Consider the following 26,426-nt stretch of genomic DNA (forward strand, 5'->3'; position numbering starts at 1 on the left):
CCAAACGGTTACAGGAATTCACCAAAACGATTACAGAAATACACCCAAAGGATTACAAAAATACACCCAAAGGATTTAAGAAATATACCCAAAATTCGTTGAAGTACACCTTATGCATATTTCATAACTCTTTCTCTTTTTCCTCCTCATCTTCTGCTGCTTCTTCTTCTTCAAAAACGATTTCGGAGCTTGATGTCAAAAAAAATGGAAATCGAGAATAATGAAGAAAGAAAACAGAGAGAAAAGCACGTAAATGAAGAAGAAGAATAAAAAGAGGAAGAAGAACGTGCAGCAAGAAGAAGAAGAAGGAGAAAGAGAAGGCAAGAAACAAAAGAAAAGAAGAAGAAGAGGAAGAGGAAGAAGAACGTGCAAGAAAAAGAAGAACGAGAAAGAGAAAGTAAGAAATGAAAGAAAAGAAGAAGAAGAAGAAGAGGAAGAGGAAGAAGAACGTGCAGCAAGAAGAAGGAGAAGAAGGAGAAAGAGAAAGCAAGAAACGAAAGAAAAGAAGAACAAGAAGAGGAAGAGGAAGAAAAAGAAGAACGTATACCTTGCATCGCGTTTTTGGGGTTTATTCGTTAATTAACTTGTAAAGTATACAAGCCTTAATGACTTGTATGCAGAGTTTTTCTCAATAAAAATATATAAATAGAAGATTTTAATATTAATATTAGTTAATATAATTAATTCAATAAAACTAATTTATATATATCTAATATATATATATATATATATCTAATATATATATATATATATATATATATATATATATATATATATATATATATATATAGAGTAATTTATTGCAAGAGAGAAAGAAGAAAATAGTATATGAGAGAGAGTAATTATTATTGCTTTATATTGTACGTAAGACTATGAAATCTTATTTATAATTGTACAAGATTAGCTTTTTTAAAATTTGGAAAGGATGACATTGTCTACATTAAAGATTTGTATTATCTAAACACCTTTTAATTGGATAAAAGAGTTGGTGGTCATTCATATTGTAACACTCTCTCTTAGATGACCATTATGAATATACTTCATTAAAATCTTATTAAAAAAATTCAATGAAAAAAATTTTAGTGAAGAAAAAAAAGTACAATATTCTTTGTGATGGGGACTGCTTCATTAAAAACTTTGTAAAAAAATCCAATGAAAAAAAACCTGACCAAAGAAAAAAGAGTACAGTCTTTCCCTTTTGTCGACATCATTTAATATCTCGAAATCGGCGCATCCCAATATCATACACCAATCTTTCAAAGGAGGATTTTGGGAGTGACTTTGTGAATAAATCTGCCAGATTGTCACTTGAGCAGATTTGTTAGATATCAATTGTCCCTTGATTTTGAAGATCATGAGTGAAGAAGAATTTGGGAGAAATATACTTTGTTCTATCACCTTTGATATATCCGCCTTTAAGTTGAGCAATGCATGCTGTATTATCTTCAAACAGGACAGTTGGAGTTATTTTATGATCAATCAGTCCACATGATGACAAAATATATTGGATCAAACTCCTGAGTCAAAAACACTCGCGACTTGTTTCATGAATCACTAATATTTCGGCATGATTAGAGGATGTTGCAGGAATTGTCTGTTTCGTGGACCTCCATGATATATCTATTCCACCATATGTAAATATGTATCCTGTTTGAGATCTCCCTTTATGTGGATCAGACAAGTATCCAGCATCTGCATAGCCAACTAATTGTGACTTGGATCCATAAGGATAAAACAATCCCCTATCAACCGTTCCATGAAGATATCGAAAGATTTGTTTGATTCCATTCCAATGTCTTTTGGTTGGAGAGGAACTATACCTAGCTAATAAATTCACAGCAAATGATATATCGGATCGTGTATTATTAGCAAAATACATTAGTGCTTCAATGGCACTAAGATATGGTACTTCAGGACCAAGGATATCTTCATTTTCTTCTTTAGGACGGAATTGATCATTTTCCATATCCAAAGATCTTACGATCATTGGGGTATTCAAGGGATGTGACTTATCTATATAAAATCTTTTCAAGATCTTTTCTATGTATGTTATTTGATGAATAAAGATCCCATTTTTTGTATGCTCGATCTACAGGCCAAGACAAAATTTAGTCTTTCCAAGATCTTTCATCTCAAACTCTTCTTTTAGAGTTTTTATAATTATTGGAATCTCTTCAGTAGTTCCAATGATATTTAAATTATCAACGTACACAGCAATTATAATGAATCCATATGCAGTTTTTTTTATGAAAACACAGGGACAGATATCATCATTCTTGAATCCATTTTTGGCCAGATACTCAATAAGACGATTATACCACAATCGTCTAGATTACTTTAGATCATATAAAGATCTTTGCAATTTGACTGAGTATAACCCTTGTGAATATTCATTGGATGGTTTAGATATCTTTAGTCCTTTAAGGACTTTCATATAGATATTACGATCTAATGAGCCGTATAAGTAGGCTGTTACCACATCCATTAAATGCATATACAGTTTATGATATGCAGATAAACTAACCAAATAACACAATGTTATCGCATCCACTACAGGGAAATACGTTTCTTCATAATCTATACCGAGTCTTCGTAAAAAACCTTGGGCTACACGTCGAGCTTTGTAGCGCACAACTTTATTTTTCTCATTTCGTTTTCTCACAAATACCCATCGGTATCCAACAGGTTTTACATCTTCAGGTGTACGGACTATAGGTCCAAAAACTTCACATTTTGCAAGTGAGTCTAATTCAGCCTTCATAGCTTCTTTCCATTTTGGCTAATCATTTTTTTGTCGACATTTTTCGACTAATCTTGGCTCAAGATCCTTAATTTCATGCATGATATTTAATGCCACATTATATGAAAATATTTCATTGACAATTGTCTTATTTCGGTCCCATTTCTCTCCTGTAAAGACATAATTTATCAAGATCTCGTCATTTTCACAATTTTCAGGTACTTGAACGTCTTTTGGCATTAAAATTATATCAGAATTTTGGACAATTGTAGGTGTTTTTGCTATATCTTTTTCAACAGAAATAGTATTTACCTCTTTTCTCTTTCGAGAATTTTTGTCTTTGGAACCAACAGGCCTGCCACGCTTCTAGCATGTATTTGCTTCGGTGGCAATTTGTCCAACTAGGACATCAATTCGAATTGGGGCATTTTCCGTTGGTATATACGACTTGGTTATCCTATTTGTATCGGAAAATGCATCAAAATGACAATCCGCAAACCGGACTTTAAATACATCTCTAATTTGTATCTCAAGATACCTCACTATAGAGGGAGAATCATATTCAACATATATCCTCAATTTTCTTTGGGGTCCCATTTTGGTGCAATTAGGTGGTGCAATGGGAACATATATCGCACACCCAAATATTCTTAAATGAGAAATATTTGGCTGCTGGCCAAAAGCTAATTGCATAGGAGAGAACTGATGGTAACTCGTTGGCCTCAAACGAAGAAGTGCTGCGACATGTAAAATAGCATGCCCTCAAACCGAGGTTGGGAGCTTTATTCTTTAATAAGTGATTCTGCTAACCTATTTTGTGTGTGAACATGAGCTACTGGATGTTCAACACTTATTCCATTAGCCATACAATAAGCATCAAAGGCTTGGGAAGTAAATTCACCACCATGATCAAAACGAGTTGCTTTGATTGGATTTTCTAGAAATTATGCTTTTAATCGAATAATTTGAGCCAGTAATCTCGCAAACGCGAGGTTGCGAGAAGACAATAAGCACACATGTGACCATCTCAAAGATGCGTCTATCAAGATCATAAAATATCTAAAAGATCCACATAGTAGATGAATAGATCCACATATATCACCTTGAATCTTTTCAAAGAATTCAAGGGACTCAAATCAAATCTTTACTGGTGATGGCCTTAAAATTAACTTTCCCTGAGAACATACAGCACAACAAAATTCACTAGTTTTAAGAATTTTCTGGTTCTTTAGTGAATGTCTATGAGAGTTTTCAATAATTCTCCACATCATGGTTGTTCCCGGATGACTCAATCGGTCGTGCCAAGTTATGAATTCATTTGGGCTAGTAAACTTCTGGTTTACAGTATCATGTGATTCAATTGCACTAATCTTGGTATAATATAACCCAGATGAAAATGAGGGCAACTTTTCTAATATAACCTTTTTATTTAAATCATGAGTTGTGATACATAAATACTCATGATTTCTCTCATTCATTGTTTCAATATGATATCTATTTCGGCGAATATCTTTGAAATTCAACAAGTTCCTCGGATACTTAGTAGATAATAGTGTATTATTTATTATAAATTTTGTTCTTGCATGAAACAAAATTATAGCTCTTCTGGAGCCTTCTATCACATTGTCTGAGTCAATAATAGTATTAACACATTCTTCTTTTGGCACAAGATGGGTAAAATATATATTACTTTTGAGAATGGTGTGCAAACTTGCACTATCCGTAAGGCATACATCTTCATTATATATCCTTGCCATTTTCTTCAAAGACAAATAATAATAATCAAATGAGTAGTATGCACAGTTAAATTGAATACTTGATCATAATTATTTTTCTAAAAAATACTGTACATAAAAATAATGTCATATACTAAAATTTATTTTAAAACTCGACACATTTAATGATTTTAAAATTCATGAATATTAATATTTCATTATTTATATACATCATATTTGAAACTTAAATACATAGAAAATAAAACTTAACAATAAGTTATTTACATTATTTAATTACATGGATACTTAAAAATTCCACATATTAAATTATTCGATCATTGATCAAATGACTAATATTTCCTTCAGGATCCTCAAAGAAATCAGATACATCATAATGAGTGGTGGAAGTTTCAGCATCATTTGAACCAAAATTTGTTTTCTTTCCTTTGTCATCCTTTTTCAAAAATGCTTGGTAAAGATCGACTAGGTGCCTTGGGGTACGACAGGTACGTGACCAATGGCCCTTTCCACCACAACGGAAATACTTATTCTCTGTTGATTTATTTTGCTCAATATTTTTTTCTTTATCCCACTTCTGGTGAGATCCTCCCTTTTGAACATAATTCATTTTCCTTCCATAATTTTTCTTGTTATTAAAACCTTGCTATTTACCTCTTCTAGGGTAATTTGCCGCATTTACTTCAGAAAATGGGGCGACGCCAACTCGGCGCGCTTCATGATTTTTTAAAAGCAATTCATTATTGCGTTCAGCAACAAGAAGATAATAAATTAACTCAAAATATTTTTTAAAGCCTTTTTTCGATACTGTTGCTGTAGGAGCACATTCGAGGCATGGATGGTCGAAAAAGTTTTCTCTAACATATCATTATCAAATATCCTTTCCCCACATAATTTCATTTGTGAGGTGATTTGAAACATTGCAGAATTATAGTCATTTATGGATTTAAAATTCTGTAGACGCAAGTGCGTCCATTCATATCGGGCTTGAGGAAGTATCACCGTTTTTTTATGATTATACCTTTCTTCAAGGTCTTTCCACAGATCTGCAGGATCTTTTAATGTGAGATATTCATTTTTCAATCCTTCGTCGAGATGACGACGAAGAAAGATCATGTCTTTGGCTTTATCCTTTTGGGATGCATTATTTTCAACCTTAATGGTATCTCCAAGATCCATTGAATTAAGATTGATTTCAGCATCTAATATCCATGATAAATAATTATTTTCAGATATACCAAGAGTATTGAATTCAAGATGAGAGAGTTTCGACATAATAAAAATTTGTTACCTGAGTCTTCCAAAATTTTGATCAGAGTCTCGTGCTGATAACGTGTTGTAAAATAAATAAAAGGTGTACTAAATATAAAATAAAGATGTGTAAATAAAAGACTCTAATATTAATATTACCCAATATAATTAATTCAATAAAGCTAATTTATATATATCTACTAATATATATATATATATAGAGCAACTTATTGTAAGAGAGAAAGAAGAAAATAGTATATGAGAGAGAGTAATTATTGTTATTGCTGTATATCGAACGTAAGACTATGAAACCTTATTTATAGCTGTACAAGATTAGCTTTTTCAAACTTTGAAAAGGATGGCACTGCCTATATTAAAGGTTTGTAATATCCAAGCACCTTTTAATTGGATAAAAGGGTTGGTGGTCATCCATACTGTAACACTTCTTAGGGTTATTATTGCTTCTTTTTCTTTGCTATTTTTTTTTATATGGATCAAAATGGTGTGTTATATTATTATTAGAGGGGCTGGTGTTTTTTTATTAATATAAATATGAAATTAATTTTTTAAAAATTGTTATTAATTACATTAAATGGTCCAATCTGTTGAAGAGTGGAGAGAAATGCAAAATCAAAGAGTTCAATTGGCATATGACAGTTTTAGCCATATTTATAATTTTTTTAGGGTAAAAGATAAATAGATACCTGAATTTTTAATTCGTGGATATTTAATTTCTTTAGGACTGGAAAATACAAAACGATTTCTGACCTCTCAAAACGTCGTACAAATTAATCCTTTCGTTCAATCTGTTCTCTAATGTCAAACGGAAAAGTTTGATATTGCGTCCATATGACGATAACGGAGTGATGTATCTGTTACGGGGTAGGCTGAGATGTTGACATTTATTTGGAGGACAAAAAGGTATTTCTGCTCTACTCCTAAAACAATGATGTTTTGGGAGGTGCCCTAATTCTCAAAATTAGTCCCAAACGCCATCACACTTGTGTAGTTAGGGTTTTGTTACGTCTAGGGCGTCTATGGCCAATGAAGGAGGTTCTTCGAGCACCCAACGAGTCTGATTGCCCTCTCACATTCGTTACATGGAGGCTGGAGACGAGAAGGATGACATTGCTCCGATATGTAAGTGTGGCGTGTATGTTGTACTATACAAGTCCAGGACGCTAACTAACCCCAACCGGTTGTTTCTTGGGTGCCCCTTCTTCAAGGTAACATAGTTTTGTGAAGCTTGAAGCTGGTTCATGTGTTTAGCTGAATTTTGATTTTGTTGTTGATGTTGCAGTTGAAAAATCCATCCCACTACAAGTTCTTTGTCTAGCTTGATGATCATGTTGCAAAAATCGGGGTACAAAAAAATTAATTACTGACAACGACGTTGACGATCTGAAGCAGTACTTGTGCAAGAATAAAGCAGAACAGAGGTTGGTTAAGTTGGAGAAAAAACTTGCTTGTCTAGAGATGGAAAAAAAATCTAATCTGTGGGTTATTGTTGTATGTTTGGTAGTAATTTGTGTTGCTGTTGTTGTTATTAAGTGTTATTAGATGTTGAGCATCGCTCTTGTGAGAAACAGTTGACATAATGTAGTTATGTTTATCCTTTGATGAATGATAATATGTTGTTAATGTAACATAATGTATTTAAATGGCTATATATAATATCATGTTGGTGGTCCGGGTATGTAAAATTCATTAAATAATTTGGATCATTAAACATTGAACCATAAGATAAGTTTGAAGGATTACAAGCCTAACAAAATATGATAAGCAGTCTCATAACAGGTCACAACCTGCGTATCATAATTTTGCCAAAAAGATACTAGGATGCATAACAAATGAAAATAAGTTTGTCCAAATTTTTACATCAGCTACGACTGACTTTCTAAAATAGCATCATTTCTTGGAATTGTTGACTCCTGGAGTGGGGATGAAACGAAACATTCTTTTAGTTCTAGTGCTTACTGCAACTAAAGTCTCATCAGATGGTCTTTCAGTTGCTTTTACACTTGGCTGCTGTGATCTTTGAACATGTTGTTTGTTACCATCCTTCCTTCTAATTTGTTGTTTTGGTCTTAAGATTCTATTAGATGGTCTTACTGGAACTTTGGCTGGAAGTTTGAATGGAACCTGGCCTTGCCTTGCAGGGACTGCAGAAACAGGCACAGATGCAACTTCTAGAGCAGCTTATTGTTGGACCACATCTGGAGTTGTGGTAACTGCAAAATAGTTCTGGTTGGTTGGAATAATGCTCTTCGCCCTGAAAGACCATGTTATGTTCATGTCATAAATGAAGAAAGATAGCAAAGTCATCAAACAAATTAAAAAAAATACAAATAGGTCCTTTAACATTTTTAAAATTGACAACTAGATCCTTCAACATTTTATCGGGGAACATAAAGATCCTTCGTCCAGTCAAGTACTTCTGCCTCAGGTGCCGATTGTGACAGTGGTAGAACCACAAGAGAAAGGTTGTCATGGGTCTTCTTTTTTGGTTTCCTGGTCTTAGGTTTTCAATTTGGGTTGGATGGCACACCATTGCAAGTCTTATAATTGTGCCTTGTCTGCCTATTATGGACCTTTGGACGACCGATTGACCTCTTAATGACAGGTGCAGCAAGCCTAGTCTGATCAGTCTGTGTCCAGAACTCTTCACTAGTAACAGGCTGGATGTAGTGCTTGTAAGTCTTCTTCAGAGATTTCATACATAACCATGGATGCACATAATCTTCTATGTTGTCATGTTTTTTTTTTTCTGATTGCTGCAACCGCATAAGTGCACGACATTCCTGACTCCATATCTTTGTTTTTTGGATCTTACTAGTAAGCCTCCTTATACGATTGATATCCCAATTCTTTGAACATCGTGACTAGATCTCCGAAATTGACAAGATTCAGGTCCATTGGAGGAAACTTCTCAACTTGACCATGCAGATAGACTAACTCACCGGTAGGTGCCCTTGAAAAGTTGCCCCCATAACGAAACACGGAAACACCGAATACATCAATCATCTGTAAAATTTTTCAAACCACAACAACACAAAACCAACCCTTATTATCAAAATCTCCAAAATCTCACTAAACAATACCTGACAAATGACTAATCCCACAACTAATCATCTACGACACTTACTTACAGTCCCTATTAGTCCCATCTTACGACATTGATAAGAAATAAAAGGCATAAGCAGAACAAATTTGAACAACAATGTACTTACCACTCTCCACGGCAGACGTAGGTAGAACCACAAAACTTCAATGGAACTACTTCACGGAACAACAACGACAACAATACGGAGACAAAGTGTCGTATTTTTTGGAAGAAAAACATAAGTTCTAGGACTTCCTGTAATTGTCTGTGACTGATATGGGCATCATTGGCATATCTCATAAGAACCATTATAAAACGTTTTTCAAAATATTATCGTCTTAGAACCCAAGAACCACAATGTCCCATAACTTTCACCAGTAGATCACGTCAGTCCCGGTCATACCATCCGGAAGACACGTACCAATTGCTACACCACATAAGTGTCAGGTAATCTGAATTCGTAACGCGTTACGAAGTAGATTGAACGGAAGAATCAATTTATACGGCATTTTGAGATGTTTAGGATTATTTTGTATTTTTTAGTCCTAAAGAAGTTAAATGTTCACAAATTAAAACCTTAAAGACCTATTTATTAGTTATTTTTTTATTATTATTTTAAATATTATTATTGTAAATTGTAATTGGATTAATTGACATATAACCATTTTTAATTTATCCCACAAAACTCGCCCCACTAAAAGAAGGTGGGGCTGTGAATTCGAAAGGTTTGAGAGTAGCACTGACAAATCAAGTAAGTGCATGCGAATTTCGGGCACCGGAAATGAGAAGGAAAATAGGGTTTGTTTACTAGGAATTAGGATTAAACTTTCACTATATATAAATTTTATTTATTTATTTGGATATGTGAATCTATGGGTATATAATTCAAATCCGCTATTTGGTCATATTAGTACGCAATTTGATTCGATATCTTTACAAATTTAATCAGATATGTAAATTGAATCTGATCTATAATCACCTCTATAAATTTTTAGTTAAGTTTCGCTGAATTTAATTTTTTTAAATTAGAATTCGTATTAAAACTTAGATATTAAAATAATTAATAATTAATCACTATTAAAATAATATTATAAAAAATGACTGTTAGTACATCAAATTATATTATATATTATGTGTAATTATGTATATTAAAAATTAATTATTAATCAATTACTTATATATATAATACAAAATATATATTAAATATATATAAAATGACATATAAATACATACAAACATAAATGATTTATTTGGTAACTGTTTTTAAAGGTTCATATAATATTTTTGTTAATACAAAAAAGAACCTAATATGAATAAGAATCTGAATGGATTATTGGAAACATATTAATAAGGTATAATAATTTAACCTTAAGTTCTTAACTATAATATTTAATTCAACGGACCAAAAATATGTTTCGACTTCTCGCATCAAAAGTAGATCTCATATGATATATTACATTAACAATTGATAGATATTTAATTTAACTCTTAAAACACTTTTTGCTTATTTATTTTCAGAATAACATCTTTTAAAACGATGTATCAAATCAAGTGAAAAGTGCAATACCAATTACACTGGAACCATTCTAGTGAAAATTATAAACGACTTAAATTGTTGATTTAATTCTAATTGAACTTTTTAATTAAAAAATTATAGTTATACCCCTGCTTTTTTCACATGATCCAACTGTTTTTTGTAACATAAATTTCAACTCTCCGATTAGATAGCGATATTTATAGATTTTAAATTTAAATATATAGTAAATAAACTGAAAAAGATTCACCGAGATAAAAGTCGAAAAAAACTGAAAACAAATCCACCTATAAATGATAAGAAAGTGAATCAATCAATCAATCAGAAATTATATGATCCACCTTGGATATGAATACTTGAATAGGCAGCCGTTAAACTGAAACTAAATTAATCAGCAGAACAAATTTCCAGAATTAAATGCTTAATTTGGTTAATTAAACAGAATATGAAAATAATAAATAAAATAAAATAGAGAGAGAGAAGAAAGAGAGAGAGAGAGAGAGAGAGAGAGAAGGGTATTAGACGCCATGTTGGACTCAATTGACCTCTGAATAAGTGTCTTCCTTCGTTCTCCATCCAATCAACGCCAATTCTCTTCTTTACCCACTCGCTCTCCGTCATCCCCGGCCACCGTATCCGGCGGAGAGCCGCCCTTCTCACATCGTCCCTGTAAAGCTCGCCGCTTGGCGTTGCTATTTCTAGGCTTCATCGATATGAACGCGGTCTTCAATAAGCTACGCAGTTTGGACGCATACCCAAAAGTCAATGAAGATTTCTACAACCGCACACTTTCCGGCGGTGTCGTCACCATCGTCTCCGTCGCCGTCATGCTCTTCCTTTTCATCTCCGAGCTAAGTATGATCCCGTGTCCTCTCTTCCTTTTTTTTCTTGGGCGGTGGGTAGGAGGGGGTTTATTGTTTTAATTTTGGTAAAGGTTGAAACTTTGGATTGTTTTGGCTACCTGGTTGGAAAAAATGCTCAGAAATTTAGAAGGGAAAATTTTGAGTTATACGGATTTAGGTTCCGGAGGTGTTTAGTAACATCGTGTGAATTTTATGGTTTGATTGGCTATTTTGTTGCATTGAGGATTGAGCTGAACTTGAAATGTTTCATTATTCAGTGGGAGAGCTTATAAAAGAGGTATTTTTATCTTGGGGGTGCAATGGTAGCTTAATTTTTGTTCTCCCCTTGCTTTTCTTCCGGCAAAATGATACTTTTTGTATGTTGATTTATACATTTTGCCATTACTTCATTCAAATTAATTGCTGAGAGTACCAAGGTAATGAAGGATCTAATTGCTTGGATTTGATTATGTAGTTAATGTTATGGATTAGCATGAGAATGGGTTTGTTCAAGCTTTCACTTTCTTAGTTGTTGCATTGATCTGCTTCTGATAACCCGGATCTTTGATATACGTTATCAGCTATTGGCTCAAGGGTTTAGTGTTACATATCTTGAGCCAGTCATCGAATGCACTTAAGCTTATTTTTCTGCAGTTTATCCACTAGCTTCTTATTCAATACTAGTTTAAGGATATAAGTTACAGATTTAATCTTATAATGTCATCCTTTTATGTGATTGCAGGTTTATACCTTTATACTGTTACCGAGAGTCAGCTTTTGGTGGATACTTCTAGAGGAGAAACCTTACACATCAATGTACTTATCATCTATATACTTTGCCCATCAATATGTTTATTATTTATATGTTTCTGCTATAACTTTTGTAGCTGTATCCAGGTTTCCATATTTTATGTCAACTCTATGGATATGTCATGGTTCATGAGTTATTCATGATTATTTCTTATTAGTTTGGTGATTTATTGTTGAGAAAATGCCTAAATGCAATTATTGCAAAACCTTCTTTTAGAAAACTAAAAATAATGTTGTGAGTTGGAGATTTTCTTTGTAACATTTTTATTTGGCGATTTTGATAGCATTAGTTTTGACCTTGTATATACTTTTAAGGAGTTCTAATTTGATTGTTTTTCTTGCCCTTGAAACTGCAGTTTGATGTCACTTTTCCTTATGTTAGATGCTCAATGCTCAGTTTAGACGCAATGGATATTAGCGGCGAGCAGCACCTTGATATAGTATGTAATGCTTAAATTTTCAGATAAGCAATTCTATGTGGATATGAAGATTTATTTATTATTTGCATTCTCTCTAATTATCTACCTTTCTGCCTCATGTTTATATTATTCTCACAGTATTCTGATTATTTTATATAAAAAATCTATTCTTATTATTACTGAAATACTTCCTTTTCTCAGAGACATAATATCATGAAAAAAAGAATTGATTCTCATGGCAATGTGGTAGAAGTGAAGCAGGATGGAATTGGTGCACCAAAGGTTAGCTTAAATACTTCAGCTCTTTTTCGCTGCACAATGATTGCTTGTGTGTATACTATAAACATTTGATCATTCTGGTATTTACGTTACTTCTGATTTGGTTTAAATGCTTGGAAATGGAAGGCATTATGCTTATGTTTCTTTTATGGATATGGATATGAATGACTGGTAGGAAGTGCAACATGAAACAGAAGATACTAGAATATAAAATAATTTGACAACAAAATTATGTTTATACGTTTAATGTGTCCCTGATGAATTTACATTTCATATTGTAGATTGAGAGGCCCTTGCAGAAGCATGGTGGCAGACTAGGACATGATGAAGAGTATTGCGGTTCCTGTTTTGGTGCAGAAGAAGTAAAATTTATGATTCAATATCGTTTAATTTGGTCTTGTTATCTTATGGTTTTCTATTTACCTATTCCATGTATTTCATAACTACTTACATGTGCTTCCTCTCCATGTCTCTCTCATTTGCAGTCAGACGATCAATGTTGTAATTCTTGTGAAGAAGTGCGTGAAGCATACAGGAAAAAGGGATGGGCGCTGTCTAATATGGACTTGATTGACCAGGTTGGCTTGATTCTCATTTGATTACTTGATGTGCATGGTACACTGCAATCTTATGAATTCAAATACCACACTTTATATTAAGAACTAAGAACTTAATAGTCAATGAGGAGGCTAATGACAGCAAAAACACCCTCTTGATATGCTCTGTGCAAACTTATTTGTGTTGCATTAGCAACAAATATTATTCAAGCGCAACCTTCTTATAAGCAGTAAATGCAACGTGCTGCTCATTTTAGAATTATCTCTCAATTAGCTGCAGTTGATGTTCCTTTATTTTAACAGTAAAGTTTCCTTGTTATATTTTCCTCTGGACAAATGACACATTGTATGTGTACGGTTTCCATGGTCTTGAAACCATAGTATTCTGACAATTTGATCTTGCTTGTAGTGCCAAAGAGAAGGCTACGTACAAAAGGTAAAGGATGAAGAAGGTGAAGGATGCAATATTCTTGGATCTCTTGAAGTTAATAAAGTGGCTGGAAACTTTCATTTTGCAACTGGAAAAAGCTTTCTTCAGTCAGCTATGTTTCTTGCTGATCTACTTGCTTTACAAGATAATCATCTAAATGTAAGACTGAACTTGATTTCTAATATCCCTTGTTTAAATAAAGCACCAATTTAAACTTTGATAAAGTTCTAATGTTTGTATGGTGCAGATAAGTCATCAGATTAACAAATTAAGTTTTGGAGCCCACTTCCCCGGATTAGTAAATCCTCTTGATGGGTAATTTTTCTATCTGTCTCTAGAGTCATTATTTTCTGGTGATGAGGATACCATGCTCCATGTGTTTTCACATGCTTGAATCCGTAAATTTTGATGTAATGCCACTAAATGTAGTCCTCAATCAAATTATCTTTGCTTTATGCATTCACTATGTACACATCCATCTATCAAATGATTAGGCACCAAAAGGTTGTTCAACGCAGCTACACCAACTGAATGCTTCTTCCTATTTTCTCAACAAAAGGGGGAGAACAAGGGTAAACCACAAAGCTTCCACAGGCTTATAGCCAAGCAAACAAATCTAGTAGGATTGACATCATCTTGAAGATAGTTGTAGCCTCTAGAATAATTACAAAGATGGTTATATACACATTTTAATTAAAGAAGATAGGCTTTAGTAGTAAATGCAGTAACTTATTCGTAATTGTTATGTACTGAAAATTTGATGTATGAGTTGTGTTATATTTGAAAATTTTTTATTTTGTACTATCTTCTTTCCTTTGAGTGGGAGGTTATTTTATCATGTATTATACTTAGTGAATGACATTTATGAAAGAAAATGGCCTGACTAAATTACTCATCTTCCAACCGTTTGAGCTCTCTAAATCGTTCTCTGCTTCTACTCCTTTGCAGGGTAAAATGGGTGCAAGGACCAAGTCATGGCATGTACCAGTATTTCGTAAAGGTTGGTATTATCTCGACATATTTTTATGATATTGATAATGATAAATTCTACTTATGTTTTACCTTTTATTTAATTATTTATTATCTTATATTTATATAATATTATGGATTATGTTCCTGATCATTTCTTGTTAGCTGTATTATCTAAAATGCAACTATTGTTTTTGTAGACTAGCAACAACTAACAATCTCAGTTCTATCATGAGTTCATTACACAACAATAAGTTAATGATAAAACCTTTTCCTACATCAAATGACTTTATTGTGTGGTCTATCATAATTCATAAATCATTTCTATAAACAAGTCGTTAGATTTAAGTCCTTTTTGTTTCTTATCGATTTCATCTCTTTGTCTCCGTTTACCTCTAAATTATTGTATTATGTTCCATTTAATCTACTTTTCTTAGTGGAACATTCGCTAGTCTTCTTGGGACATGATCAAACCAAATAAACTGTTGACGCACTTGATGCTTGTTTGATAATTGATGTGTGCAAACTGCAGGTGGTCCCTACTATATACAGAGACATTAGAGGCCATGTTACCTATTCAAATCAGGTATTGTCAAATATGAGAAACTTACCATCATTTGCATTGTTCCGTGGATAATGCCTAAGTTGCATCATAAATGTTATTGCACAGTATTCTGTGACTGAGCATTTCAAGAGTTCAGAGCAAGGTGCAGTCCCTGGAGTGTTCTTCTTTTATGACATATCACCAATTAAGGTAATACTGCTTAAAAAGTTAGATTATTTCATCCTCCTGTGAGTGATTATATTGGCACTGTTTTGCGCACTTTTGGTGCTCTTGTGAATAATAATTTGCTGTTTCTTTTAATCTTTTGGTAAATTAATGTGTTGTATGTTGCAGGTCATCTTTAAAGAGCAGCACATTCCATTCTTACATTTCTTGACCAGTGTTTGTGCAATTATTGGAGGTACATCCTTGTTCTTAGAGCTGGAAATAAGTGAAGCCAGCTCACGAGTCAATTTGAGCTCGACTTGTTAATAGCTCGATAAGCTGAACTTGTGAGCTAGTGAGCCGAGTTTGAATTTGGAATTGAGCTCATAAATTAAATGAGCCAAGCTTGAACTTGGATAAGTTTAGCTTATTAACTCGTGAGTTGACTCGATTATATATATATATATATATAATTTTACATATATATTAATGTTTTTAATTATTTAAAATTTATAGTCATTTTTTATATATAATTTTGATATAGAATATAAATAAAAAATTTATAATTGATAGATAGACTATATAAAATTGATCTTTTTTAATATTTTTTAATATATATAAGTTATACTTTATTGATATAGAATTATAGATTATGTTCTTATTATTTGAGTCAACTTGTGAGTTTTTGTTGAGTCGAGGTTGAACTTACGAAATAGGCTCGATTATTAATGAGTCGAGCCGTGTGCCAAGCTTAATTTTCGTGAGAGTTCGGCTCACTTCCAGCCCTGTAATGTTCTCTCTCTCCAACTAATCCAATAAGATCCATGCATGCATCGTGAAACTTAGCAAAAGTGGACATGTATCATTTGATGTAGGTGTATTCACCGTGGCGGGAATAGTAGATTCATCCATATATTATGGTCAGAGAACAATAAAGAAAAAGATGGAGCTCGGCAAATATAGATAATCTGGTGACTAAGCTACGTTGAGTCTGGTTAATGGCATGCTTGGTGCTGCATCATGTTTCATCCGCATCCTTGTGCTAACATACACATCCAAGCAGAGCTGCTGATTCTCTCCATGAATGAAGTGTATTTTTTATATATATTTAATTTTGTTCTTTTGGTTTAGAGGAATTGAGGATTTTCCAAGTGTCCAAACTGAGAGATATTGGTTGGGATAATACATGATTTGATTATGCACAACAGAATTCTCATTTCTTGTAGTGTTATAGTAAAACTAGGTTTAGACTTACAATTTTAATCAACAAAATTCTTGGTAACAATTAACAAAGACTTTTGTCTATTAATTGAAACCTAAAAATCCGACGGATGTAAAAAAAAATAAAAACTTTCATGACTACTTACTAAAAGTAAAAATCAGTTATAATAAATTCACATTTCTATACTTATAATCTTTTGTATATTAGATGAATTATAATTGATTTCTTTTCTCCCATCATATTTTTTAATTTGATAGATTAAGGATTAAACTGTCCGGATTTAAATTCTATTTAAGGATTTGAATTCTGACACATGTTTAAGCAAGCAAATGAGTAGGTTATTCGACCAACTGATGTTGACGTTGGTTAATTAATTTTCTTTTAATCATACAAATAGTATGAGAATTTTATTGAATAACCATTTAAAATTTTTTTATAATGATAGACTTTGGACCAAGTTCCCCAGAATAGTGGTCGTTTACGTGTTGTGTGTCTGTTTGGGCCGTTTAAGTGTTGTGGGTCGGTTTGGGCCTTTGGCCCCGTTGACCATATAAAATTAAGCTAATATATTCAAATTAAATTAACTTTCTTTACAAAAAATTCTTAAATTAACCTTTTTAGAATAAATTATTATTTATATTCATAAAAGATATAAACGCTGACAAATGTATCTATATAAGAATAAAATGACAATTGTACTCACGGAAGATAGCTTCTATGTGTCAAGAATATTCTAACGCACCAATTGTGTAAGTTATCTTCCGTGATTATAATTATTATTTTATTCTTATATGAATACATTTGTCAGCATATGTATCTTTTATGGATATCAATGATAATTTATTCTAACTTTTTAAACAATACCCAAAAAAATATCACTTTTACAAGTGCATATTATATGCTTCGTTACAAATTGAGAGATGCAATATATAATATGGTCAATTTGAGAGGAACTCATTATAATATAAACTCTATTCATTTAGTGATTATCCATCGGCAACTAAGTCGAGGATATAAAACGGTCTTCAGACATGAAATTGCACAATGAGGAACTGATATATTCTCACTATTTTTCCCCTTTTCTTTTTCTTTAGAAGTGAGAAAAAAATGATTCCAAACCCAATCAGCACCGTATTCCTTTGATATCTGTCTAATATCATTAGAGATATAGACATTCTTACATAATATCAAAATTTTTATTACATAAAAATCTAAAATTCCATCTTTATTATGTAAAAAAATATTTCAGCATAAGACAAACTAACCGAGAGAGAAAAATTTTAACGACTCTTATGTAAAGAATCATATTAAAAATATAATTATTTCTATAACTCTTTTTACCGACTTAAATTTTTGGAATAAGTATGTTTATGACAAATATGGTAGTACTCAAAGATGATAGAAATATTCCCAAATTAAAAAAAGAAAAGAAAAATTGAAGAACTTGACTTACAAATAGATTGGCTTGGGAAGAGTTACATGACATGATTAAATTAAGATAATCTAGATTCATACAAGATACAACTATTTAGTCTCTATGAGAACTTGAATTCCTCCTTGACTAAGAGAAACATTGGAAAGCTTCAATTTGATGGCTTTAATCTCTGCATCCTCCATCTCCTCCGTACTCAGCCAGAGAGGTAGGCAGTGATCAATCAAGTCCTGTCCACAACTCAAGGGTGAACCTCCCTTAAAAGCCCGGGTTCTCCCAAACCTCGTGATACTTGCTAGGTTCGAATCAGAAGGCTCCTCAGCATAACACTCCAATATTTCCTTGATGGCATCGCACCAGATTGGTCGAGCCACCTTGAGCAAGTCGTGCAACACTAGCACCGGAAGGTTCACGCTTCCCAGTTCCGATTCGTTGTGCCCTCCTCTTCCATGATAGTCCGACCCTCCAGTCTTCAAAAGCCCGTATGCATCGGCTAGGTCGCTATATGCTGCCAACAAAAGCTTAACATTTGACTTTGCTTCTATTGCACTTAATGAAATGATTTTACACAACAATTGTGGTCTCATGAGATGTAGCCTATAAACTATGCTTTATACTCAATCCATTCCAAAATATTTATTACTTAGGAAATTTAATACACAAGTAATTCAATGTGTATCCAAATACAATTTATATGAAGAGATAAATTATGAATATACTACATTCAATACAAATCACATCTATAACAAGCTCTTACCAAATTAGGATGAATGCACCAAATTTCTAACTAACATGTATCTTAGAATGCAGGGAGTTCTACACCAGTATTGACTAGGAGGATATTGATAATCCTAAATGGTAGATAATGGTTTGAATTTACTGTAATGAAGGAAACAAGCAAATTTTGTTATTCAGCATGTACCTGCCAGCCTTCCATCACTTCTGTAGACCTCTATTCCATGGAGACCAGCTTCTTTTAACCTCCTCACAATGGGAACAGGATTTTTCAGTGCCCATGGATGAGCCAGCACTGAAACGCCCCCAGTGTCGCTGATCATTTTTATTGCTTCCTCTGCTAGAGGCTCACTTCCCCTGCATAACAAATTTCTCATATTCTTACATATCTCCTTAGCAATGCAAATATATACATACAACCTACAAGAGCAAGAATCACTATATTACGTTGAATAAGCAGGTCCACCATCGAAAAGATATCGAGCAAAAGCTTGTTTGAGATTTTCTACATAACCAGCCTCGACCATAGCACGGGCTACATGAAGCCTCCCAGGGGCAACTCCCTTGCCTGCTATCCTGCAAACATGCTCCCACTTAAGAGGAAACTTGAGCTTATTCAGTTTCAAGACGATATTCTTTGCACGAAGAAAGCGTCCCTCTCTTATATTTGACAAAAACTTGTCCAGTTCCTCAAACCTTGATGGTCCAATGCTACTGTAATATGCTAAAATATGTACTGGTTCCTCTGCTTCGGAGTCTCCACTGCCAGTGGATTGAAAAACATCAGAATCATTGGAGAATAAGGATACCAAGCATAATTGGTTTCAATGTTAATGAATCTAGAATGTATAACATCTAAAAAATTACCTTGGAGAGAATATTGTACTAATTTCAACACCAGGAATTATCTTGATGCCATATTTACGAGCTGCTTCTACAGCCTCAGGGATGCCTGACATAGTGTCATGATCTGTCAGAGCAAGAACTTTCACCTGTTATGAGCAAATAGTGTTGATTAAAAATTAAAAATATGCCTAAAACCAAAGAATGTAAATCCTATGCAATGCTGTTGCCCCAGCCAATCATTATTGATACCATCAATAACAAGGAGTTTAATTGAACTTTACCCTTATATTCACCAAGTTTTACAGGCCTCTCAAGTTTGGTAATTTTCTATCAGCCATTCCTGCCATCTCTTGAGTAGCTTCATTATCCGTACACTAATAATCATAGTATTCTAGAAAACATCTTACTCAAATGTGCACATATTTCAAAGCTATGGTTTATTAATCAAGATTCAAGTACACATGCACTGGCTGGTTTTCCATGCCAAGGACATAGACTAAAAAATATGAAAACAATGTTCCATGGTCTGATATATTTTATTTGTGGATATTACAAAACCCGAAAACATGGAAAAGCTAACATGATAATACGGCTTCAACTGTTAACTATAGCTTAGGTGCTACTGCTCCATTACACATAAGAAAAAAAAAGGATAAAAAATAGCACTGAAGGTTTCATTATTTTGTACAAGCCTAAGAAACAAAAAAGCTATTCCTTTTGAAACTATCATATTTAATTGAAAAGAAGTGCTTAACATCATGATTAGAACAGTGGAAGCAACCAAAAAATGGGAGAGAAAAGGAAGATGAGACTTACGCCATTGATGTGAGCTCTGTCAATGAGCTTGGAAGGGGACAAGAAGCCATCACTGAATTTGGAGTGTGAATGCAATTCAAAGACGACCTTTTCCCCACCCCTGCCAAGACCCTTCTGCACTCCAAAATCATCGACAAGACAAGTAAGAGAAGAAGAAGATGATGGCTGATCCAAGTGAACCCAGTCGGTGACCGACTTGAATGCAAGAAGCTGCTCATGGGTCATCTTCTTCTTGCTGCTGCCACCACCACGGTGGTTCCTCTTCTTCTTCTTTTTCTTGTCCTTGGCGTTGGCTGAGGAACCTTCTCCCATCACCCCCCGAAAAGATAAAAACTTTAACGGAAATTTTGGTTTTTTGCTTAGGCCATTAGGGTGGGTATGTTAGGTTACATGACATGAACCCCTATATAATAGAAAGGGAGAAGGGTTCTCTATTATTAGGGCTTTTAAGTTAAGGGCAGTGTCCGTGTTAGTGACACAGGTGTCCTGAATGGTCACGGTTGAAGGAGGTTCCCTATTGGATAATCAGATAGCTGTACCTCATACGTCCTCTTCTCTGTCCCTTTATCCCTTTGCCTCCCTTATATACACTAATTCAATTCATTCTAATCTTTAACAAATAATACTTCTTATTTTACATCAAATATTTTTAATTCATTTTAAAAATATTTAATTCCAAATACACAAATTATTGAGTGTCCTGGCATGTACTTTTTACTCCATATGACTTGACAGCAATAAATTTCAAGATGTGGTTAATATTGCAGCCTTTCTTATTTGTTTGATTGCGGATACTCACACCGGTGGCCTTCTACTCCTAGTTATAAAATATTACTGTATATCAAAAATTATCTATCAAAGTAATTATTATGTATTTATATATTTTTAATATTATTTTATATAAACAGTTAATTAATGATTAATTTTTATATAAAATAATTGTCTCCTTTATAATGATATTTACTAGGAGTGTTTGCGGTGTGGTTTGGATCGGTTTTGAGTCAAAAACTCATCCGATCTGAACACTAATTTTACTTACGGTGCGATTTGGATTAGATGTTATTTTAAAAAAAAAAACCTGATCCGATCCGATCCAATTTCAAGCGGTTTGGATTGGATTGGATTTGCGATTTTATAAATTAAAAAAATTAAATAGATATAACAAGTCTCAACTCTCAACATCAAATTTTAAATAATCAATAATGACATAACAAGTCTCCACAATATCTTAAAAAGCCAACAACAACATAACAATAGAAATAAAATTATAGGTTAGTTTAAATAAATAAATAACATTTTGAATATAAAATATTTATTAAATAATAATAATACATGAATAATATAAAAATGTATAAAAAATTGAATATATTATAAGTATAATTGTAAATATAATAATAAAATAATAATATTATAGTATATTATGCGGTTTGGATTGAATTAGATCGGTTATAAAAATTAGATGTGATCCCGCGGTTTGCAAAAAAGAGAATCCAATCAAATTCGAATTAGCGATTTTAATCGATTTTCGGTTTGAATTGGATTGGATAAGCAGTTTAATTTGGATCGGTTTGAATTTGAACACCCCTAATATTGACCATAAGTAAGAACTCAGCTTTTTATATATTTAAAAATATTTTTTATATATTAAAATATTTATATATAAATATATGTATATTTAATTTATTTTTAATATATATTTTATATTAATAATTAATTTTAATAGTTAATTTTATAATACACAGGTATATATTAAGAATGCCGAACTCGTTTAATCGATGCATCAAATTAAATGAATACATATCTGTATGTTTAATTTTAATAAAACGAGTAGATTATGTGAATAACAGTAAAAGTGATGAGATTTATGTGAAGTGCATATAACAGTGAGGACAAGTAGCATATATCTCTTTCTACTTTACCATTTTTTCTTTTTCTTCTGAATAATTCAGCTCCGTACCGTACATTACCAAGTACCAACCCCCCACCCCGCTCTTCTTTCCTTCTTTCCTCTGTCACCATCAAGGAAAGCTGTCCTAATGCAAGCAGGAAATTAAAATAATAAATTGGATTGATTGGGAAACTCAGCATCTCTGTGATCATTCAGTAGCTACTAGCTAGTGCCAAGATTTATTTATTTATTTGATTGAAACCGAAATTAGTAGACAGGTAATGGTGTAATTTCTTTTCGTCCTTTTGACTGATGGGAGAAACTATGATTCCTTGATTAAGCATAAGGAATCCTAAAAGGAGCCAAAAAATAAATGCAGCAATGCAGAATTATATGTAACTGATTTTTCCTGTTATGTATCTGCTAGTGATAAATGCTACCACGTGACTCTCATCCAGGTATCTAAATTATAAACACCAAAAGCAGTACTACGGGACTAGACTACAGAATATAGCAATGTATCAATAATAGTTAGTGACGTACCATGGTTCTTGATGTTTCAATCACACCTATGTAATTGTGCCTCACTTAATAACAACCATAATACTATGTAATCAAAATGGATTATTGTTCAGGATTGAAGACAGTAGTGCAATTCTTCTGTTCAAAGTCATTTTGCACTGTATTCATCATATATATATATCACCGTTGATTCAAGTGAAAATTTGTCTCTATCTGCCAATGCAGCTCTCTTATTATTATTATTATTAAATACTTTGTTTAAACCTCAGTAACAATTGGGGCCAGTGCAGCTAAACCGTTATAAGAGATTATATATATGACTATCCTTTTCCTAAGATTATTACTGTTCTGAGAGAGGAGAATGTGGTTGGAAATAGATTTAAATAAAATGTACACCACTACAATGTGCATAACTGTATGATGTGAAGGCTAGGTAGGAAAGGGAAGCCTTGAATTTTCAATTCAGTCCTTTAATTTTGTGTTCTCTTTGTAGTTTTGACCATAATACAGGGTTGATGTATCTGATGGAAGAGTAGTACAGATCTATGAAGTCATTTCCACTTGTCTGTTTGTATATTCTTTTCTGCCATGCATGGACATGATGATTGGACATGACATGCATGCATGCATTGTGAATGCAAGCAATAAGCAATAGGAAATACAAAGATAACTGTAGCTAGTATTCTAGCATCTTTAATACCTTTATGTCAGGATGAACATGGAGTCACAGACAGGATGGGAACATTCCAGTGTCCGCTGGGTTATTTGTATGCCCACCTCGTTTTGGTTAAAAACTTTAATTTTAACTTAATCAACTTTAAAGTTTAAGCTAACTCCCTCTTGTAGCCATGAGAGACACAGACCCTGTATATATAATAAGCTGCTTCCATTATTCTATCACCAACATGGAAAAAACATGTACATTATTGGAAACTCCTCCACACCATTTTTCTTACCTTGTGAGGTTTTGCAATTCATCTCTGTATGCATGCATCATATATATATATCTGCTCTTTTGTTTTATGTGAAATTTTGGATGCATCTGGACTATGTGCTTTCCTCACGCCGAATCTCCACCTTTTTTAATTATATATTTTCAATATACTGTATATGTATATACACATCACAGGGGAGAAAAATGAAAAGAGTAAAAAAAGTGCAGGAGCCAATTCAAATATCATAGTATATTATATTATGAAAAAAAAATGTTAGGTGCAATGAAAAAATACTTACTAAATTAGCTGTTATGTATATGTAAGTACATATATTTTTTAATCTAGTTTCAATATTTATTTTATATTTTTATATAATTTTATATGGAGACTAATTTAGTATTTGATTTGGTCAAAAGATTCAACTATCATACATCTAAATTTTATTTAAAAAATCAGTCACTAATTCTTAAATTTTTAATGTCTACCATACATATTTAAATAGAAGAATGAGTTAATCATTTAACTAATCTAAATTGATTAGCATATTGTTAGTCAAAATTTATTGAATTTAAAGGAAAAGGTGGTTCAAATTATTAAGTAAGCTTTTGGAAGAGAAGTTGGTATCGAAAAAGACGTATTTTTGGGACATTAAGTAAGAATTCAATTAATTCCGCAAATTGAGGAGTTACTCGAGTAAAGAAGAATAGAAGATCGAAAATTTTTGGAAATAAAAGGTTATTTTATAACTATCACATGAACAGGTGAAAGTAGGGGTAGCAAGCGGGGAAGCCCGTCCCACCCCGCCAAAAGCCCGCTCTTTGGCGGGTTAGCTCGCCCCGTTCCACCTAGTGAGGCGGTCCCAAAATCCCAACCCGCCCCGCCTAACGGCAGGCTGGTGGACCGGCGGATTAAGTCCGTCAAATATCCTTTTTTTATTTTTAACTATTAAATCATATATATAAAGGTATAAAAAATTTTTTTCTGTTTTTTACTTTTAATTATTATAATTTCTAAAAGTATAAACAAATTATAATTTTTATATTCACAAACATTAAAGTCTTTGTAATTATAAATATCTAATAAACATAATTATAAACCAAGTTTTCATCCAAAACATAATTATAAATATTGTTCCCAAAGCAAAATAAACATAATCCAAAACATAATTATAAATATTGTCTCTAAAACAAAATAAACATAATCCAAAACACTCAATTTTCATCTTCATTCTCTTGTAAGTTGGGTTGGGGGAAGTTGGATTTTGGCAAAAAAATTGTGAAAATACCCCTTGCTAAAAAAAATACTAAGCTCGGCGGAAAAGCCCGCCCTGTCCCGCCAAAGTCCGCCGTTTAAGCGGTGCGGGTTAGGCAGTCCCAATTTTTCAACCCAACCTGCCTTTTTTGGCGGGTTATGCAGGCCGTGCCGGCGGGTTTAGGCCCGTTTGCCACCCCTAGGCGAAAGAGTGGGATCGATTACCCATATTTTTGCACATGTGGGAGTGTCACTTCAAATTGATCGGTTACGAAAATGGTTATAAATACTAGAAGGTTTGAAGATACTGGAGTTAAAACTTCGTTTCAGAAATTACTCACACACACTCACATCTCAGTGACTTTCTGAGTCTACTTCGAATTAAATTTCTGTAGGGTTCCTTCCACTAATTTTTATTTTCCATTTACATTTTCTACAAACTTTATTTTCCTTGCAAATTTATCTTTCAAGCAACATTTAATTTTCTTGTTCAAATTTACATTCTCGCATTGTTATCTTTTGAATTCAAAGCCCTTTGATCTAATCGAAAGCATTTTATTGCTTTATTTAAATTCAATGTAAACCATTTCGATTCTAGTCATTCTTATTTTTTAAACCTTTTTATTTACTTGTTGTTTCTTCAGTCGTTTCCTCTAATTCTGTCTAATTCGAAGGTCTTTGATGCATTTCTAGAAAACTGTCTCGCAAAAAAAGAGTAGGTTTCGCTCCCAAATTATTATAATCGAACCACCATCGATATACTAAAAATCGACAAAACACATATATATCACTAAATTGTATATATTATCTTTGAATTAAGTTGACAAGTATAATTAATTTGATGAACTTTCAAAAAATGTTTTAAGTATATCATAATTTTCTAAGAGTTTTAGTAGCTAGTCTTAATTATCGATTTTAATTATAAATTTAATTTAATCATAAAATACTCATGATATATTTAAAGGGTTATACTAGATATCTAAGTAATTTTTCATCCAAATTTTATCCGACTAGATCTAACACCAACAAAAATCACTCTCATTAAAAGAGTGCCATTACACGCACTTTATTCTTTTTCTTTCAAATTCACGTATACCTCCTCCTCCTCCTCCTCATCTTCCTCCTCCTCCTCCTTCGCGTGCGCATATTCTTCTTCTTCTGCTTTTCCTCCTCCTCCTTCTCTTCTTTTTCTTCTCCTTTTTTGTTATCGTCATCACCAACAACACCAACATTTTGCTACTGGATTATTTTTTCAATCAAATTGAATGGAATGCAATTGTTAAATTGAATTGAATTGAATTGAATGGACGCAGGTGTTCTGAATCTGAATTGAATTGAATTGATAATCTCTAAATTGTAGACAGACGTATTTTGAATTTGATTTTATATAATGAATTATATTT

At 32.8% G+C, this 26,426-nt stretch overlaps 2 protein-coding genes across 2 annotated transcripts; one reads left to right on the forward strand and one right to left on the reverse strand.

The window, feature by feature from the left end:
• Window positions 1-10,833: 10,833 nt before the first annotated feature.
• On the forward strand, window positions 10,834-16,685 carry LOC130969345 (uncharacterized). Its single transcript, XM_057895019.1, has 13 exons — window positions 10,834-11,216; window positions 11,946-12,019; window positions 12,370-12,453; window positions 12,634-12,714; window positions 12,993-13,073; window positions 13,197-13,289; window positions 13,678-13,857; window positions 13,946-14,013; window positions 14,647-14,698; window positions 15,200-15,253; window positions 15,338-15,421; window positions 15,566-15,632; window positions 16,252-16,685. Exons 1-13 carry the CDS (start codon window positions 11,075-11,077, stop codon window positions 16,341-16,343), a joined length of 1,152 nt encoding a protein of 383 aa, XP_057751002.1. The 5' UTR covers window positions 10,834-11,074; the 3' UTR covers window positions 16,344-16,685.
• A 1,249-nt stretch (window positions 16,686-17,934) lies between these two features.
• Window positions 17,935-20,940, reverse strand: LOC130966690 (uncharacterized). The gene is made up of 5 exons (XM_057891511.1): window positions 20,428-20,940; window positions 19,633-19,757; window positions 19,213-19,527; window positions 18,953-19,122; window positions 17,935-18,538 (listed from the first exon to the last, which is right to left on the reverse strand). Exons 1-5 carry the CDS (start codon window positions 20,737-20,739, stop codon window positions 18,123-18,125), a joined length of 1,338 nt encoding a protein of 445 aa, XP_057747494.1. The 5' UTR covers window positions 20,740-20,940; the 3' UTR covers window positions 17,935-18,122.
• Between the last annotated feature and the right edge of the window lie 5,486 nt (window positions 20,941-26,426).

Source organism: Arachis stenosperma, chromosome 3, assembly GCF_014773155.1.
Source record: "Arachis stenosperma cultivar V10309 chromosome 3, arast.V10309.gnm1.PFL2, whole genome shotgun sequence".
In the NCBI taxonomy this organism is placed as follows: domain Eukaryota; kingdom Viridiplantae; phylum Streptophyta; class Magnoliopsida; order Fabales; family Fabaceae; genus Arachis; species Arachis stenosperma.

Bases quoted from the DNA above. Each gene is read 5' to 3' on its own strand.
- LOC130966690 (XM_057891511.1), bottom strand. From the start codon at position 20,739: ATGGGAGAAGGTTCCTCAGCCAACGCCAAGGACAAGAAAAAGAAGAAG. The intron at 19,758-20,427 runs GTAAGTCTCATC...TGCTCATAACAG, and splicing joins ACAGAGCTCACATCAATGGC to GTGAAAGTTCTTGCTCTGAC. The intron at 19,123-19,212 runs GTAATATAGTGA...TTTGTTATGCAG, and splicing joins GGTGGACCTGCTTATTCAAC to GGGAAGTGAGCCTCTAGCAG.
- LOC130969345 (XM_057895019.1), top strand. From the start codon at position 11,075: ATGAACGCGGTCTTCAATAAGCTACGCAGTTTGGACGCATACCCAAAA. The intron at 12,020-12,369 runs GTACTTATCATC...TTGAAACTGCAG, and splicing joins GAGAAACCTTACACATCAAT to TTTGATGTCACTTTTCCTTA. The intron at 14,014-14,646 runs GTAATTTTTCTA...ACTCCTTTGCAG, and splicing joins TTAGTAAATCCTCTTGATGG to GGTAAAATGGGTGCAAGGAC.